Source organism: Salvia splendens, chromosome 11 (assembly GCF_004379255.2).
Source record: "Salvia splendens isolate huo1 chromosome 11, SspV2, whole genome shotgun sequence".
Lineage (NCBI taxonomy): Eukaryota > Viridiplantae > Streptophyta > Magnoliopsida > Lamiales > Lamiaceae > Salvia > Salvia splendens.
The window spans coordinates 12447461-12466383 of record NC_056042.1 but is presented as its reverse complement, the minus strand read 5'-3'; the positions used below and the strand labels follow the sequence as shown (position 1 = coordinate 12466383).

The 18923-nt window shown below is 33.8% G+C and overlaps 1 protein-coding gene across 1 annotated transcript; it reads left to right on the top strand.

The window, feature by feature from the left end:
- The first annotated feature begins 9898 nt into the window (after positions 1-9898).
- Positions 9899-18723, top strand: LOC121756141 (peptidyl-tRNA hydrolase ICT1, mitochondrial-like). Its single transcript, XM_042151602.1, has 7 exons — positions 9899-10224; positions 12283-12339; positions 12408-12493; positions 17727-17791; positions 17873-17936; positions 18071-18141; positions 18444-18723. The coding sequence occupies exons 1-7, from the start codon at positions 9996-9998 to the stop codon at positions 18472-18474; spliced, it is 603 nt and encodes a 200-aa protein (XP_042007536.1). The 5' UTR covers positions 9899-9995; the 3' UTR covers positions 18475-18723.
- The last annotated feature ends 200 nt before the right edge of the window (positions 18724-18923 follow it).

The following is an 18923-nucleotide window of genomic DNA, read 5'->3' as shown; positions in this document are numbered from 1 at the left end:
ATCAGTGTTCAAAAGCTAGATATAAATCACAAATCCCATTGGTCATTTGAGCAATCAATTTTAAAATCTCCGTGCACATTGAAACCAACATCACTTCGATCAAGGATTTTTTATATGAGTTGTAGTTTATTTTCAACACTATGTGGATTTGCTTTTAAATCAGTTCCCGGACACTCCTTTTGCAGCCATTCTTTCACCTTGTTCAAGTATCCACCTAGGAACCCATTATCCGATTTCCACCCAAGGACGAGACCAAAAAAATATAGGCAGGAGTATGTTCATAACAATCCAAACCTTGAGTTCTGTTATCAACACAAATAGAAGAATGAGTACCAAGCAAGGTAAACAGAACAACACTACCAAGAAATTAAGCAAAAAAGCAAACAATCAAAGTAGCATTTGACATTGAAATTGTATTATGCGTCACAAACAATGATATACACACCTCATACACCATAACAAACTAAGTTGTTTATGTCTTCATGGTTTTAACAAAGAACCAGGAATGCATTACAGAAAAGAAAAATGAAAATCCAAAAAAACAAGTTTATATCTAGCAATTATCGAAATACAGTGAGAAGCACGCAACAAAATCGGATAATCTAACCTGGAAAGGACTTAGTTCGTAACCGTGGAGGAACTTATGCAGTCGCCGCCCTCGGGAGAAAAGTTTCTCACAAGAAAACACAGTGCTCGAATGATGAAAATCCAAGAGGGAGTCGCGGTTAACATTCTTCAATCCTGAAATAAGTGGACAACCCTAGGGGCAAAAAAGTCGGCCAAACAAAAAGGATGGGAATGGTCTAATAATTGAATGATGCAACCAAACAACTGTATTGTTATGAGTCATAACATCTGTCGATTATAAACCAAGTAGGAGCCTGAACATTGTTATAACTCATCTTGATAACCAAACAACTCCTAAGAGTTAGAAAGTACTACTCTCTAATTGATAAACTCAGTATTTTGATATCTTAAGGTGATTGTTAGGGATTACTAAGATGATCACTAATGCATTCTAAAGCTCTTGTCAAACAATCTAGATTGTAGATTACACTTAAGGGTCGATTAAAGCATCAATGTCCTCATTAATTAGTCTCAAACTTCTCTGTCTTATTGATCTACTGTATTATCTATTATGTCTAACGTAATATCATTGCATTCTACTTAATAATCCAATAATTTATCAGAAAATCGGACACATTATTCGACAATAATAGATAAAATAAGTCCAGATCTTGATATATAAAATAATTCAACTATTATCACATAGTTAGATGGAATAGTTAGAATAACATGGGATCTTGGGTATTCAACCATTCAACTATATATCACATAGTCAAATGGTAATCAAAAGAACATCAAAAGTCAATACTTTCAAAACCTATAATTTCTAAGAAACTTAGGTACTCTTATGTTTACTAAAACAATTACAAGAATAAAATATGTTGTCACATTAAGTAAAACGAGCAGAAAATAAATTCTATCGACTTCAGACTTTTTTTAAAAAATAAACTCCTATATGAAGGAGGAAATTACAACTGATGTCAAAAGGGCTCAAACTCGGCACCTCATACAATAATGTCTAAGCTCCTTGCCGCTAGGACAAAGGCTCTAGACTATCGACTTCAGACTTCTTAGGATCTCTTGTCTTGCTTTGTTTGATCAACTACCAAAGCTCCCTCCAGATAAAGAAATAGATGAAGAAATATGATGGAATAATATCCTATTTAATAGATAGAATAACATTGGGTCTTGGGTATTAAACCATTCAACTATGTCACATAGTTATTAGAAATTTTTGAAGAGAAAAAGTAATCAAAAGAACGTTAAAGTCAATTATTTTCAAATCCTATAATTTCTAAGAAATTTAGCTACTCTTATACAAATATTAGGGGTGGAGAAACGAGTTAACCGCGGGTACCCGTACCTGATTTCGGCTGGAATAGTTGTCCTAATACTTGTCCCGCAGTAAATCGGGTAATCCCGATACCCGAGTCGGGTATCCCGCACCCGACGCTGCGGGTACCGACCCGAACATGCCTTATATATACATGTAGTACTGTATTATACTATCATATACTCCTAAATTACGTTCTAACATTAAGTAAAACTAGAAAATTTCTTATAGAGAATAAATTATGTCGACTTCAGACTTGTTAGGATCTCTTGTCTTGTTTTGATTTATCAACTACTAAAGCTCTCTTCAGATAAAGAAATAAATGAAGAAATATGATGAGGTAATATATCCTAATGAATCATAATAATAAATCCTACTACTGGATTACTCCCTCCGTCCTACAATAAGAGTCATATTTTGTTATTTCGGCTCGTCCCACAGTAAGAGTCTTATTTCACTTTTACTATAAATGGTAAATAGGTCTCACATTCCACCAACTTATTTCACTCACATTTTATTATAAATCTACTATATATAAATGAGACCCATATTCCACTAACTTATTATATCCACTTTCCTTTACATTCCTTAAAATTCATGTCATGACTAAATAGGACTCTTATTTTAGGACCTAGAGCGGAAGCTAGATTTATAGATAAATTTTGGATAACTATTTTTAAGTCAGGGTGTGCATATTTACAGTGTGGATGAGGCTGGGATATGATAATTCGAATCATATAAGGTAATATCTTTAATATTGAGGTTCAAATGATAATAAACCATGAAAAACGTAAAATCTCCCGCTCAATGAACCACTAAGTTGACAAACACCAACTCGGCGGTCCGCTCACTTGGCACCGCATGCACGCAGTTTTCTAGAATAACCATTTCTCTCATTTAAATTCTATTTGGCTGCGTTTGAAACACATAATTGAATTGGAATTCAAATTCTATAGAATTGAATTGGATGGAATTGAATTAGAATCAATTCCAAATCCTATGTTTGGTAAAATGAAGTAATTGATATGGAATTGCATTTGAAGAATTTATGCATACACATTATATGCAAAATACACACTCACACACACTTTGCACAAATATGTTGAAATCTTGATTTAAGATGTCCGGTCAATGAAGTTTGACCAATAATAAATGTGACGAGACATTTAATTTTGGAGAATTAAATGATATAGCGTCGATCTACGTTCCGCGTAGATGACCGTAGTATATTCACTTTCTCAAATCTGATTCTCGGTGAGTGAGAAATAGTGGATTAAAGTTGGTCACATTGTAGCTTTTGATAAAGCTAGGAGTTGAAAGTGTATGGAGTAATTAACTAATGTTAATTATCCCACATAGGAGATGAGACACGTCTTTAAATGTGTATTTATTAAGTGACTAATTACACTTAGTAATTATCGTGGACTAAGATGGGTGAAAGAGCCCACACGCGCGCCGAACTGAGCCGCACCCGCTCCTGCGCCCGCGCCCTTGGACTTGGACCTTGGCAATTGGTCTTTGGGTGGTCTTTGGGCTTGTCCCTGGATCCAGACTTAATGTTTTGGACCACCTAAGTTTTGGGCCTTGATCAACTCGGCCTGCTGCGCCTTGAGCGATGGCTTGATCAGCGTCTTGATCAAGTCGAAGTCCACATGTGACGGCTGAACTAGGGCGTGTACTTCGTCTAGATTCAAAGTCGATCACTCCAGCTTTCAAACTCGTAACGGCCGGCGGTTACAGTCCCGCCATAATGAGCCATGATGACAGCCATCAAGGCTGTGTTGACCCCAGCAGTGGACTGAGCCTATAAATAGGCTAGTCATTCCTTGCATTAGCAACACACAATACATACGAACATACACACAAGCATCATACTCTCTGCATAGTCTTTCTTTCTGAAGCTCTGCCCTCTCCTCCATCCAGTTCGCCGGAGCTCTGTTGATTGCGGTGCTGCTTCACCAGAGACGTTGTCGTTTTATCTTTGGGGACGACACGCCAAGCCGAGAGCACTACCGGGGCGTATCTCGTCTTGCGGAAAGAGGACTCCTCAACTCGGCTAAGTTTATTTCCAGTTTATAGTTTCGATTTCTTTGTAATTTTCAGTTTTCGTTCTTCCTTCTTGGGTTGTATTACACCCGGTATTGTTTATCTCTTGTAATTTCAGCATTATCCCCGACAAAATACACATACTATATACACACACCCACGCACAAAATATACACTACACACTCTACACACACTATACACTATAATGTGTGTAGTGTGTGTAGTTGGTGAAATGTGTGTGTGCGTATAGTGTGTGAAATGTGTGTAGTGTGTGAAATGTGTGTAGTGTGTGAAGCGTGTGTAATGTGTGTAGTGCGTGTAGTGTGTGAAATGTGTGTAGTGTGTGAAATGTGTGTAGCGTGTGAAGTGTGTGTAGTGCGTGAAGTGTGTGTAGTGTGCGTAGTGTGTGAAGTGTGTGTAGTGTGCGTAGTGTGTGAAGTGTGTGTGTGGATATATAGTGAATCTATCTAATTTTATGACTATTTGGAATTCCAATTTTCTACTTTTGATATGAAATTCAAATTGTGGATTTGGAAGATTTGGAATTGCAATTCAATTCCAAATCCAAACATTTTTGTGGTACCAAACATTGGATTTGGAATTGAATGCTCCAATTCAATATACTACTCCCTCCATCCCATTTTAGGAGTCTTTGTTTACCGTTTTTAGGTGTTCCACTTTAGGATTCTCGATTGAAATATTCCATAAAATGGTAATAGGCTTCACATTCTGCTAATTATTTTCCACTCACATTTTATTTTAATATATAAAAGTAAGATCCAATTCTATTATTTTTTTTATATTTCTTAAAACTCATGACGGAACTCACACCCGTGCTATGCACGGATTAAGATATTTTCAAATAACAGAGATTAAAATATAATTACTGTGATTTAAATTAACCAAAATGATGGTTATATAAATTAGTACGGATTGCAACGCAATAAAAAAACACTTAAACTAACAAACACATAGTACATAAGAGTAAAATAATTAATGTTATTCAATTAACCAAAATGGTGCTTCTATAAATTAGTACAGATTGCAACGCAATAAAAAAATACTTAATTAGCCAAATAGTTCAGTACCCAATTAACTAAAAGAATAAATCTAATCAATTAAAGACTTCGACTAATCATACTAATAATTCGAATACCGAAAAGCATAAACCTTCCTTCTTCCTTCTTCCATCATCTTTGTACCTTATTTTTTATCGAGAAACTCCATAAAAAGATACATATTCAAATCTTAAATTTGTAATGCCTCTACTGCAATGCACTAAATATAGATACTCATCAACCAACTAACCGAGCAAATATAGACAGCTCGAATATGATTACCCTAATGGTGAAATCACATAAAATAACACAAAAAAACCCTTAGATCTATGGCTCCATTGCTGCCACATACATGAAATAGTCGATCACCATCTGCATCGATATGTCTTCCGCGTCGATAAGGTCCGGGAGGCTCATGTTGATATTCTTCCTGTAATTTCCTCGGACCCCAACAATGTCAAAAAAATGTAAATATGAATAACAATGAAAGAACATGTATTTAAAGATAAAAACTAAAAGTTAATGTTCCACAATTCATAAACAAAAGACTATTTTAATATTTGTAGGTGAAATGCTTAGTGAATAAATGCTAATTAAAGGTCACATACGGTGGTTTTTGGAACGTGGAAAGCAAAATGCTTAGAGCAAATATACTCCACCAATTTAAATCATGGATTATTAATAAAAAACTATTTTAATTAATAAATAACTTTTTTATTAACATGACATTGAATATCAAGTTTAATGTCATATGTTACAAATTATATCAATAATAAATGTCTTATTTTTTTTTGCGTTTCAAATCATAAACTATTTATAAAAATTAATTTTAAATAATAAATAAATTTATTATTCAAATGGCATTCATGTAAATATCATCAAAACTCTCCGAGCTTCATTTCATTGCAATATAGTGACCATATACACTAAAACCAAACCTTAAAACCTAAATCCTAAACCCTTGACTTTAAAATATACTCATCATGACCATCAAATGAGCCAAATATGAATAAAATTCTCCCTCCACCCCAGTTCAAATTTACTTTGTTGATCACTTATTTTATTTTGGAGGTTTTATATCTGTATTCGATATCTTACACTAGGTCGGCCTACTTGATAATCCTTATTGATAGTAGAGGTTTTTTACCTGAATATTTGTTGTGAATCTGTTTGAGTGAACTGCACCAAATACCCATAACTTTTCCACTTGTTGCACCAATGACCCATAACAAAAAGAAATAGCATCAAAGGGTCTAACAAAACATACAATCACAAACCATGTATTTTTAGCCATTTTTCAGATGAAAATGCCCAAATGGCTTGAAGGGCATTTTTGTCTGATCTTTTTGAAACCTGCACACTTATTGTCTGATCCTTTCCACCTATTTTTTATAGTAATTAAATTTCCGCGTGTTTGTGTGTGAAACTGGACGTGTCAATTTTAACTCAGCATTTCACATCACTTCATTATTCTATCCGTTTTACTTTTATCATAATAAATTGATGTTTTACATTTTTACACTTAATTTTCAGTTTATTGAAGTTTAATTTTTAATCTTTTTGAGTGGAATGAACGTAAAGAACCCAACGTAACCAACATGATAAGATTTTTTTTTCCTAAATTAAAAGATTAATTGACAAGACATTTTAAAAATTTAAATTACTAGATAAAAATGGTTATTAAGTTTGATAAATTTTAAAAGGGTATAATTTTTTTAAAAAAACTCATAGTCTTTCAAATAAAGTACTCCCTTCGTCGCATAATAGATGACATACTTGGGGAATGACATGAGATTTTAGGAGATGTTGTTTTATGTGTTAGGTTGAGAGAGAAAATAATATATTTATATTAATGTGAGAGGGGGCTTTTTTTTTAAAAAGAAAATGTGACATCTTTTATGGGATAAACTAAAAAGGAAAGTGTGACATCTATTATGAGATGGAGGGAGTATTAATTATAATTTATTATATTAAAATAAATTGTAATGATTTACAAAAATAGAAGAAGAATAGAGATGAGAGAATAAGAAACCGGTTATAATTAGAATAAACTAATTGACAGAATATAAAGCTCAAGGTGTTATTTTTATTTTTGCATTGGTATTCATTCACAAATTTACTCTTTAACCTTTTCAATTAAGATTTGAAAGATAGTAGTGCTATTTTTTGTTATTAAAATTAAATATGAATTTAAGTAGTTTCATAGTCAATGGAATACGAAATTTATTTAGTTTATTATTCAAGATTCATGATCATTGTTGTGCAAAAAATATTCTACCAAAATTCTTGAGCCATTTCTTCCAATATTGATAATAATAATAATAATAATAATAATAATAATAATAATAATAATAATAATAATAATAATAATAATAATAATAATAATAATAATAATAATAATAATAATAATAATAATAATATTAGGATTAGGAGTAGCTGTTTTGACCAACATTTAATCAATTTAGTTGACAACATAGGAGGCGAAGGGTTGACAGGTTTAGGGAGACACTTTAAGTCCTATCCGTTGTCAGTCAAATAGGGATGTTGCAGGTTCAATTCAAGGCGGCGTCAGCATATTTGGGTAATTTGACAAGAATGCCCTTTAAGGGCATGAGGGTGTTATCGTCCGAAAAAATCTCGTTTGTGATTGTATTTTTTGTTCTGGTGCTATTTTTTTGTTAGGGGTCACTAGTGTAACAAGTGGAAATGTTAGGGGTATTTGGTGCAATTCACTCAATCTGTTTATATGCTTATATCAAGAAAGAGCAATTTTAATTAAAAAAACCATGATGACATTCCTGAACTCCACTTTTATATAACTCATAAAAATCTATATGCATATCATTGTAAATATTGAAATTTATAAAATAATTTAGGTTTAAATTATATTTCATATATTTGATTGGATTAAAAAAAATTAATTATTGTCATCATTGTTGTGCATTAAATATTACACAACATTATTATCTAATATTTAAAACTTTTGATACAATGGAATAGACTCATATGCAACAACATGAGTATATTGACAATAATAATCCATAATTGTATAATATTATTAACCGGGATTTCATTCATTTATACTAAGGCTGTTCACATCCCATACCATAAACGGTATACCCCATCTCAAATCCCACTAAATAATTATGTCACGTTATTTTACTCCATTTTGAGTGTTGCAATACCTACAATAATTCATACCCCACAAACACCAAAACTATATCATAGATTAATTTTATTTTCTCAAATATTTTTAATTCATCTTCAAAAAAGAATTCATTTCATTTTCCCCATTCAATTCGAAAACCTTTCTTGTAATTTATTTATATATCAAATATAATGTATATTCGATAAAAATTACATAGCTTGAAAATGAAAATATGATCCATTAAACATACTACAATAAAATGTAAGCATAAATTAAAACATATTTAAACATTGGAATTCAGTACATACTATAATAATAAAATGTAAAACGCATTCTTACAAATTAATTGTTACTACAATCTAACCAATTACATTAGCTAAATATCAAGCCCAACATATTCAGTCCATGCCCTTGAATTTCAGTCACCTTTAACTCATAGAACGAATAATAAATTCAAGGCCTAAAATACGAGCGGCGCCTTTGAGTTTCTTCTTCCTCCATGCCTCTGGAGTCTCTTTATCTTCTTCGACTTCTTTTCAGTTTCAGAGCTTTTCTTCTTCCTTCTACCCAACGTTTCAACATACCACTTGCGTCACTGCTCCGACGTTTACCTCCATCGCTCTTCTCACCCAACAATTACAGCATCAAAAATCAATTATCCGCAAGACTGCAGCCATACCTAAAACGAACCTCGGCCTCCCGGAGTTCAAACCCTCTGAACCTGAAATGAAACAGTCTCACTGTGATATGGTACTAAACTATTAGTACTACTTTTTAACTCTATACAATTCGATTTAGGCGTGCAATTTGCATGTTATTTAATGGTGTTGGTGTAAGAGTAATGACTCTTTGGGTTTATGCTTAGTTCAATTTCCAAATCCAATTTCTGGTTATAATCTTCAATTCATATATAAGAAGTACCTTACCTGGTTCATACTTTTGGAGCATGCTCGCCTTTCCTCTTTTGTTTGTGGACTTTCATCAGCTCATTCCTACGCCATCTACATTAATGATGCAAAACAAAAGGAACATAAACTAAATTCTACATCAAGCAATAACTTTTGACCAGCCACAACAATCTAATTCCATACACATCCACTGCATGTACAAGGTGAATAGAAACTCTCCAATTGTCAATTGACAAAGACGTGAAGGTGGTGTTGGAAACACAATCACAAGAGCAAGGCGAACACCAAATAGCCAGTGCAATTGAATACATTCACATTTAAACAAAATCTGATAGCTTTTGTTATTCTTGTGACTTTTAGTTATCCCATTATCATATCGAAATAAATGTTTCACAATTCTCTTATAATATGCTCTTTCCAAGAACTCATTCATTCCATTGATTGCTAGAAAAAACGTTTACAATGATTAAATGAAATTAAAATATTATTACGGAATATGTAGTGTCATCTCACATAAAATGGGGTATAATTTTATTAAATACACATAAAGGAAATTTTACAATGATTGACATACACCAGCCGGTTATGCACAAATAACAAAAAGTAATTTCAATTAGATTATAATTTTAATTTAAAATGAAATTTCCATAAATACCCCCAAAACTCCCCTTTTATATATGTATAGATAGATATAAAAGTAAGATCCACGTTCTATTATTATTTTTTATATTTCTTAAAACTCATGATAGAACTCAAATGAGATTTTTAAAATGGAACGGAGGAATAGTACTTGTAAATTTTGTATAGTTTCTAGGCAAACCAGGCCCTAATTGTATTATTGGGCCAAGTACTGCCCTCAAATTCCAATTGCATTTCTCTGCTAGAATAGAAGTTCACTTTCCGTATTCTCGACAACTGAAATTCGTGACTTGGTAATGGCTGCATTGCTTAGAGCGAGAGATGGCAAGGCAATATTGGCTCCATCAGTTCGCCTCCTTCGCACGACGTTGACGCCACTGGATTGCGGTGGCGCGCAGCGTCGCGCCTCCACCAAATCCGGCAAATCTTTACCGCGCCTTGTGGAGGTTCAGCGGCTCATGTATCAGGCGGAGGAGCGTTACAAGCCTTCTGGAGGCGTCGAGCCTATCCCTAGAGTAACGCTCGGTAATTTTTATCCCGTGTTGTTATTTATTGAGTTTCAGTGAGAAACATTTTTCGTTTTGGTTAGGGATTTATTTATGAATTCGAACCAATTTTTTTATGAATATATGGTTGTTGATCAATTAACGCTTCAAAGATCAGCTATCTGAGGTTTAATAATTTTGTTATAGTTGGTGTTCGATGTTAATGAATTGTAGCGGTGATATTGCTATTGATTTGAAGTTGCATCTGTAGTAGTTGGAAGTTAAATGTAATGCTTATAAAAAAATTACAAGTAGATTACTACTAATAGTCATTACATTGCACGGAATGATATTATTGGTTCAGTAATGAGGAAAGCAAGCTAAGACTAGTCGCAAAAATATGACTGTGTAAGGATCTTTGGTGCACAATTAGGCTCATGGCTCATAGGAGTTTGTTTTTATAATAGATCCCATTGATTTTGCACTTTATATCGTGTTAAACAATTCATTTTCCTAATCTAAATATGACTTATAATAATCCTCATTATGGTTTTGATTCAACAGAAAGCATTGTTTGAATGAAGCCAATAAGACTTAGTTGAGCCATAGTGTGCTTCTTAGCATATGTCCCTGGGATAAATTTCCCATATGTAGCCTTCAGAAACCATAGAATCATTCAAAGCATATATCAATGTCCCTTACCTAGTGTTCTGTTCTTATGCTCAATGTCAAAGTTGTTTCCCTGTGACAGAGTAATTACTCAGTAATGGTCAATGCTTGTTCCAGTTTCTCAGCAACTTCCTACATTGACACCAATGTTGTTATTACTTTTTCTTATTAAGTACAATAAGTTATCAATTGAAATATCATCTACAGGTTACTGATCAGTAGAGCTATATGCATGGGCGAATCTAGCCTATTAGGTGGTGGGGCAAATGCCCCTCCTCAATTCTGGTTGACTTTATAAATTTGTTATAAAATTTTAAATATAAGTTAAAAATTGCACTTATTGCCCCTGCTCAAATATAAAATTTTTTCCTATATATATCATTTTGCCCCTCTTACAATAAAATCCTGGATACGCCCCTGGCTATATGCTATTGTATTGATCATAGTTTTTATGTCTTCATTTTTCATTCATTTATAGAATTATAGTGTACCACCTAAACCCTGACAGAGCCTCTCAGTGATGTTAGATAATTTTTTTACCAGTGGATATAACGTAGCTGATCAGTATTACACAATGATCCAATGGGTATATCCTACTATGCCCCAGGCACAAAAATTCTGATCTGTATTATTGATGTCACTTGTGTTTCAAATTTTATCTGGACACTGGACCTTTTGAGTTAAAAATCTCTGAAGTGTCCTACTATGCATTGTTGACATTTGGAATATGGAATTTTGTTTTCTTAAACCTACTATTTATATTGCACTATCTCGTATTTATAAATGAATTATTTTTGCTATTTCAGATAGTCTATGTATGTTTATCTGTTGATGATATGTTATAAGTACTATTGATCTCTATAGCATGGTGATGATTGACCATGCAAAACAATTATCCTACAGAATGGCTCTCACTTGGATGTTTCATTCGAAGTTAAGCACAAGTTCTTGAATAAAAAGATTGGTTAAATGGAATAGAACAACCTTAAACAAGGTCCTCAGGCACAATCTCTCCTGCCTTTCTAATAAATACTACCATAGCTGGCACATGCAAGAGCCATTGGGCTTCAATCAACTAAAGGAACTCTATAATAGTAAAACTTAAGGAAAGAAAAACAAGCTAATCCGGTGGCTGCTTTCCTCGAAATTGATAAACATGGATAGGAACTAGGAAGTATATGTTCTATCAGTTTTTGTATCTTATTTTGTGAGTATACCTCTTTTTCCCTTCTACTTTTTTTTTATTTTGGAATACTGAGGGTGTCTTGAAATGTTTTACATGTTTGTCCCTGACCACTCTAATTGTCCTTTCCTTATAAATTTTCTGAATTCTTAAACTTTTAGCTAGGACACCTATGCAATTGATGTTTTTTGTTTATAGTGCTGAATGGCTATAATGAGGTTAGATAATTTTCAATTTTCCTTGCAGACCATGTTAAAATAAGCTATGCTAACAGTGGTGGGGGAGGGCAAGGTTTCAACAAAGGTGTGTTACCTCAGTTTTATCCATGCCTAGTCAGGTACTTATATGCACTAATTACATTTCTACATCAGCGGTAAACACAAAGGTGGACATGCGGTTCAATGTGAAAACTGCACAATGGTTGGATGAAAAAGTGAGAGAAAGGATCATGCAAATGGTGCGTTATGACTTTGCTTTCCCCTTTTCCTTGTGATTTTACTTTGAGTTTTCTTGAGTTAATTCTTTATTTCTTGCAACTCTCCTTAGTGTGGTAAAGTTCAAATAGATGGTGCCTTTGTGTATGTGCAATTATCTTAGTGCCAAACTGTTTAGACGTGCTCTGTGATGATAATTTATACCACTAACTAAGTCTGCTGCTTTCAACCATGGATTTTGTGATTCCTTATCCTTATTTGATGGACAGGTGTTTTACGCTTCTTTGTCTCTAGCTCACCTTGTAGAAGCCAATAAACTTTTGCTTACAGCTTGACTGTTAAAATTGGGGCGTCATGCCCTCTCAAGTCTCAACTAATGGGTCTTCACTCCATCATTCGCCTAGCTTCATGAGGACTAGACAAACCAACCAAATAAGTTTAGTATAACTAGTATTAACACCCGAGCTATGCACGGGACATAAGAGTTTCAAATAATGAATATAAAATATAATAAATATATAGAAAATAAGAATTGAAAGCAATATGGAGATTTAAAAAAACAGAAATATACTTATCTTGTCTCACTCAAAATGAAGAATTTACTACTCCCCAGTGAATGAAACATTTATGCAATTTTAATTTATAATCTAAGTGAAGTAAGAACAATAAAATTAATGACACAAATAAGATGTGTGGGTAATGATCAAAGAGTATGAATTAATTAGAATAAGATATACAAATAAAGAAAATTTGTGTGAGTAAAGATGTTTATTGAAAGTGCTATGCAAGTCATTAATCCAAATAAAAGGTAAATTAATATATAAATTAAATAGCTTAATTTATAAAAAAATAATTTGAAAAAAATATATGGAATATTAAACATATCTACATTAAATATATGAATAATTTAAATCATATAAATTTAAAACTTTGAGAAGTCAAGTTGGAAAATTTGTATTGTCCAATAATCACATTTTAGTTGACTGTTTATTTCTTTCTTTTAATTTCAGACCATATCATAACTTGATATACATTGCCAAAGACTAAATGAATTTTTTATATTGGAAAGAATAAATTTCTTACTTCCCGCCACATATACGTATAAAAAGTAAATTACTACTACTATCACTTAAAATAACGATAATATTTTATGCATCTTGTTTTGTTTTGAATAATGTGAGAATTTACACTACTCTTTATATTAAGAAGTTATATTAAGTTAGATTTAATTTTAAATATTTATAATGTCATCTCATTCCTTAGTTTAATCTATAAACTTAGTAGTATGGTTTAATTAGAGGCGAATTAAAATATAAGAACTAAAAACTTTAATTGAGTAAATATAGGATGGAAATTGTAAGCTTTATATATATGTGTTGTCGTTTAGCTTGTGAATTAGTTCGGAGAAAAAGTATTGCAATAAATGATTAAATCTCAATTTTAACCTAAATAAATGGAAGGCAAACTAAACTCTCTAGCACAATTCCAATTTAACTCAAATATAAGGCTAATTAATTTATAAATTTAATAACTTAACTATAAAAAAAATTTAATGGTAGTGCACTATTTAAATGTGTTTTAACGCTTCTTCAAGAATTTAGCATTTTATTGGGTTATTATTTGTCCAATTGTTTTTGCCTTAAAAAATTATTTTTGCCTTAAAAAATTATTTTTGAATAGAAGACACTTCATCTTTCCATTTTCCCTCCAAAAAAGGCATTAAAGACTTTTCATCAAACTTGCACTTTAGATTAGTATAGATTATTTAATTATGAAACTAATTAGAACATATTAAATTTAGGACTAGTTAAAATATACTAAAAATTTTAATCGAGTAAATATTGGACGATTGAAATGATTACATATTTATGTTGTCGTTTAGCTTATGAATTAATTCGGAGAAGAGACATTGCAATAATAAATAGTATTATTTTAATTTTAATTAAAATAGAAGGCAAATTGAACTCTCAAGCACAATTTCAATTGAACATAAATAAAAGAAAATTAATAATATAAAAATTTAATTACTATTAGAAAAGAATCTACGTATTTTAAAAATTACATACTACTGTATTATTAAAATCCAATGGTCAAATTAAATCCCACTTACTATTTTTTAATACATAATTTTTTAATCGTAATACCCAATTTAGAACTCTTCTTAAAAAGGTCCAAATAATATATTCCTACATAAAGTAAGCTGGGGTGTTTTTTGAGTTAAATGTTTTCAAACAATTAAATCCAACAAACTATAAATCCAACAAATGTTTTCCTACATAAACTAATAATATGTACATAAACTAATACTCCCTATAAACCCTACGTGATTAAAAAAGCCGCCTCTCCCCCCTCTCTCTTTCTCTCAATCGGCGGGATTAGCCTTTCCTAGCCACCACGCCCACCAGCCTTTCTCGCCGCCGCTACTTCCGCTATTCCTCGCCGCTCCACCGCTCTGCCTCGCCAATTCCTCCGTCCTGCTTCACCGCATGCAAGAACCTGGCCAGCCAGCGTCGTTGTAGTGTGCTCCGGAGGATTTTGGTGGGTCTGCACAGCCGCCTAACCTGCGGCGCCACCGGCGGTGGCATTTCTCTTATTCTCCTTCCTCTCTTTTTTTTCTTGGTAGATTTGATTATAATTCAAATATTGTGATTTTATTTATGAGTTTGTATGTTTTCTTTCTTTTTTCTTGCCCCATGTTTTCTTCCTTGTATAGCTGTGTCTTTCTATGAACTTCATAGATTTGTAAAAATGCACGTAGCTCTATGTAGTCTTGGAAGTAGCGTACTATTTGTAATATTTAAACAACATTTAGCCAATTGGATTTACCAAAAGTGCCCTTTCACATACTTTAATTTTTTCCCGCCAAAAAGGGTAAATTTGACTTTCCACCGAACTGTCACTTTAGATTAGTATAGATTTCGAATTATTTTCTAGGTTTCAGTTTTAGGTTTCATTTTAATTGTTAATGGTTCCAATATACTAGTAAATAAATATTTAAGACTCAGTAAATAAATTTAGTAAAATGTTAAACTTGTAGTAGCAATAATTTCTTTTTTGAAAGTCAACTAGTACTAGAAGGTATGTACTCCCTCCGTCTCACTCAAGATGACCCACTTTCCTTTTTGGTTTGTTCCAACTAAGATGACCCATTACTAAAAATAGAAATACATTTATCGCTTACTTTATTCTCTCCACTTGACACACAAAATAAAGTTGCATAAAATCCCATGGCGCCCAATGAAGGGATCATCTTCCTTGGGCGGAGGGGGTATTTGTTTTAGGCTTAGAGTTAGAGTCAAGTTCATCTCATGTATCTCAGGGGCAATGTTATCAATCTCTTATGGCGGCTTACGGCGGTTTGCCTAAAAACCGCCACAGGGATATGGCGTATTAGTATGGAGGATATGGCAGTAAAAAATTAAATAAATAAAATAATACTTATATATTTATATATAATTCAAAAATTTAAAAATATTAAAAATATAACATCTAAAACACTTTAAACAATTAATAAAGCATAATATACCACTCTAACAACCATGTTTCTTGCATAATGCCCTATTCCTAAATGCAGTACACACACAATGTTGTCAAATGTCGGATATGGCGGTGCTATGACAGCGACATGGTGCTATGGCGTTTCCACCACCGAACGCGATGCCATAGCGCCATGGCGCTGCCATATCCGCTATTCAATGTTGTCAAATAGCGGCTATAGCGGGGATATTGCGCTATAGCATATCAGTTTTTAATGAAAACGCTATCGCCACACCGATACGTAGCATTTTTCTGTGGCGGCCGCCATACCCGTGGCGGTCGTGGCGCCATAGCGCTACCATATCCCGCAATAGCGGTATTTTAGCCCAATTTTGACTTTTTGGTGCTAATTTTGACTTTTATTGGGCTTTTTATTTTTTAATTTAATTTTGCATAAGCCCAATCAGCCCACCCCAATAATTCTAACCCCAATAATTCTAAACCCTAATTCCACAACCCCAATCTGCCGCTTTTCATCTCTACTCCTTCAGTCCTTCCACAATCTGCCACCCACCGTCGTGGCGCCGCCACCACCGCCCCGTCGCCGCCTGTTGCAGCCTAGCCAGCACCCGCCAGCACCCTCCAGCCCCACTCAATGACTCAGCCACCGCCCAGCCATACAGCCCCTCTTATTCACAATCTGCACCCTACAGCCCCTCCTATTCACAATCATCCCCACTCAGTGACTCAGCCACCACCCAGCCACTTGACGCCGCCACCCCCGCGCCACCGCCACCCTCGCGCCGCCGCCGCCGCCACCTACAGCAGCCGAGCACCTTCCAGCAACAGATGAATTTGATCCTATTATTCTCGATGATATTGATGAGTGCAATGAGTGGCTAGTTGGGGAGTTGGATGATGATGATGATATTGATGGTGGTAATCATTTGGTTCATGATGACGATGATACACTTGATTGGAACATGGTGTATAAGGCTTCGGGTGTTGGAGAGCCTAGGACATATACTAGGTCAAAGAAGAGGAAAGAATCTTCTACATCTAGTTCAAGTTGTCTTAGAATTTCTAAGAAAAAAGAACCTATCATACCTAGAAAAGGGAAAAGGAAAAGGAAAAGGCTTGCGCTTGTAGATGAAGAATCGGAAGAGGAAGAATTTGAGGATAGTGTAAGTGGAGATCAAGAGGATGAAGCAATGGAGGATGAAGATGAAATGGATGCCGATGATAGTGATGATGATGAGCTAGAAGACTATGTTGAGCTTGATGATTGATGTCTATTGAGCTTATCATGGTTTTATGTTTTGTTGAACACTTGAACTAAAGACTTTAATTGCTAGACTTTTATATAATTGTTTTCTATTTTATGCTTTATTACATGTTTTTAGAGTTTTTAATGTTATATTTTTATTATTTTCTAATTTTTTGAATTATATATGAATATATAAATATTATTTTATATATTTAATTAATGACCGCTATATCCCGCCATACCGATACGCTATATCCCTGTGGCATTTTTCGGGCGAACCGCCATGAACCGCTATACTGCTTTGACAACATTGCCGCTATTTGATAACATTGCTCAGGGGTATGTATCCAAAATTCCAAATTATTATTAATCATAGATTTGAAGCCTGTACATGAGACTTTGTAGCATGGATTCTTAAAATTTCTTGTGATGGAAATCTCCATATATTAATGTTAGTTAAGTCTTTTTTGGCCATGGTATCGTTGTTTCCTAATTTCTGATGTCGTTGGCAGGAGAAGCACCGGATCAACAAAGATGGGGAGATTGTAATATCTTCAAAGAAGAGTAAAGCTCAAAAGTTAATATCTGTGACTACTTTATCATGCGATATCTATTTCAATTTATGCTAGAGAAGTTAATGTCTTATTTTTTGTTGTAGGAGCAACGCTGAAGATGCCATTGCAAAACTACAGGTATTCAGTTACCAAAAGAAGAAATTACAGGTACGTCTGGATTAAAGAAATCACTCTGTTTTAGTTCTTTGGCTACGGAAGGCTGGAGTTAGTATCTGGTGTTAAATGTTTTATGAGCGAAATTGTTTATGGTATCACTGATCATTTGTACATGAATGAGACAGGCAATCATTGATGCTGCTTCATATGCCCCAGTACCTCCTTCAAAAGAGACTCTAAAAAAGATTGCTGAGTTGTAAGAAACTCATCTCTTCGAATAGAAGCTCTCTCTCTCTCTCTGGTAGATGAAAGACAGATGATATTGTTTGTTTCAGTTTTTAACACTAGCAGATTTTTTTTGTGGAAATTTTTGGGTCAGTTTGATTTCTTCCGACTTCATTTTGCCTTTTTCTTCTTTTTTCCCCTCATTTCATTTGGCTTATTTCTTTGCTGAGCACTTCCATCACCTTGTTTTGTATGAATATTGAGCCGAAGCTTGTAATAAACAAAAAAATTGAGTCGAAGATATGAGTCGACGTTCCGTTTCTTGCCTCGTAGGTCCACTCTTGCAGAGCAAAAACGAGTATAGAAGGAGAAAGCCCAATTACAAAAGAAACTGCTGTGAAGAGGAAACAGGAAAGCGCAGTTGGTTACTGATCCTAAAACCCAAAGCTTAGTGAAATATGACATGTTCCTTTCATGATATTTCTGTTGCTTTTCTACTTAAGCTGGGCAAAACAATCAACTGCTGTCGCCATCATTTTAAAATAGTTCATGAATTGACATTGAAAAGGAAGATTGCTCTACCATGTATGTGAGTTAGGAACAAATTCTTTGATTTTGGCTGTTTTGTTTGAGGTTGGTCATAATAAAAGACTGCGCCACGGAGGACTCGAACCTGAGGCCATAGTTGGGTAAACTTTTAATAGTGACTGATTCCACCGCATGCGGCTTAATATTCCGGACACCTAAGGGTTTTTTGGAGGAAATTCAGTTCCCACTAATGTTGGTAAGAGGGATCGAACTTGGTGCCTCAGT

Coding starts and splice junctions, on each gene's coding strand:
- LOC121756141 (XM_042151602.1), top strand. CDS start 9,996: ATGGCTGCATTGCTTAGAGCGAGAGATGGCAAGGCAATATTGGCTCCA. Junction 12,340..12,407: donor AGGGCAAGGTTTCAACAAAG/GTGTGTTACCTC, acceptor TTTCTACATCAG/CGGTAAACACAAAGGTGGAC. Junction 12,494..17,726: donor GAGAAAGGATCATGCAAATG/GTGCGTTATGAC, acceptor TGTCGTTGGCAG/GAGAAGCACCGGATCAACAA.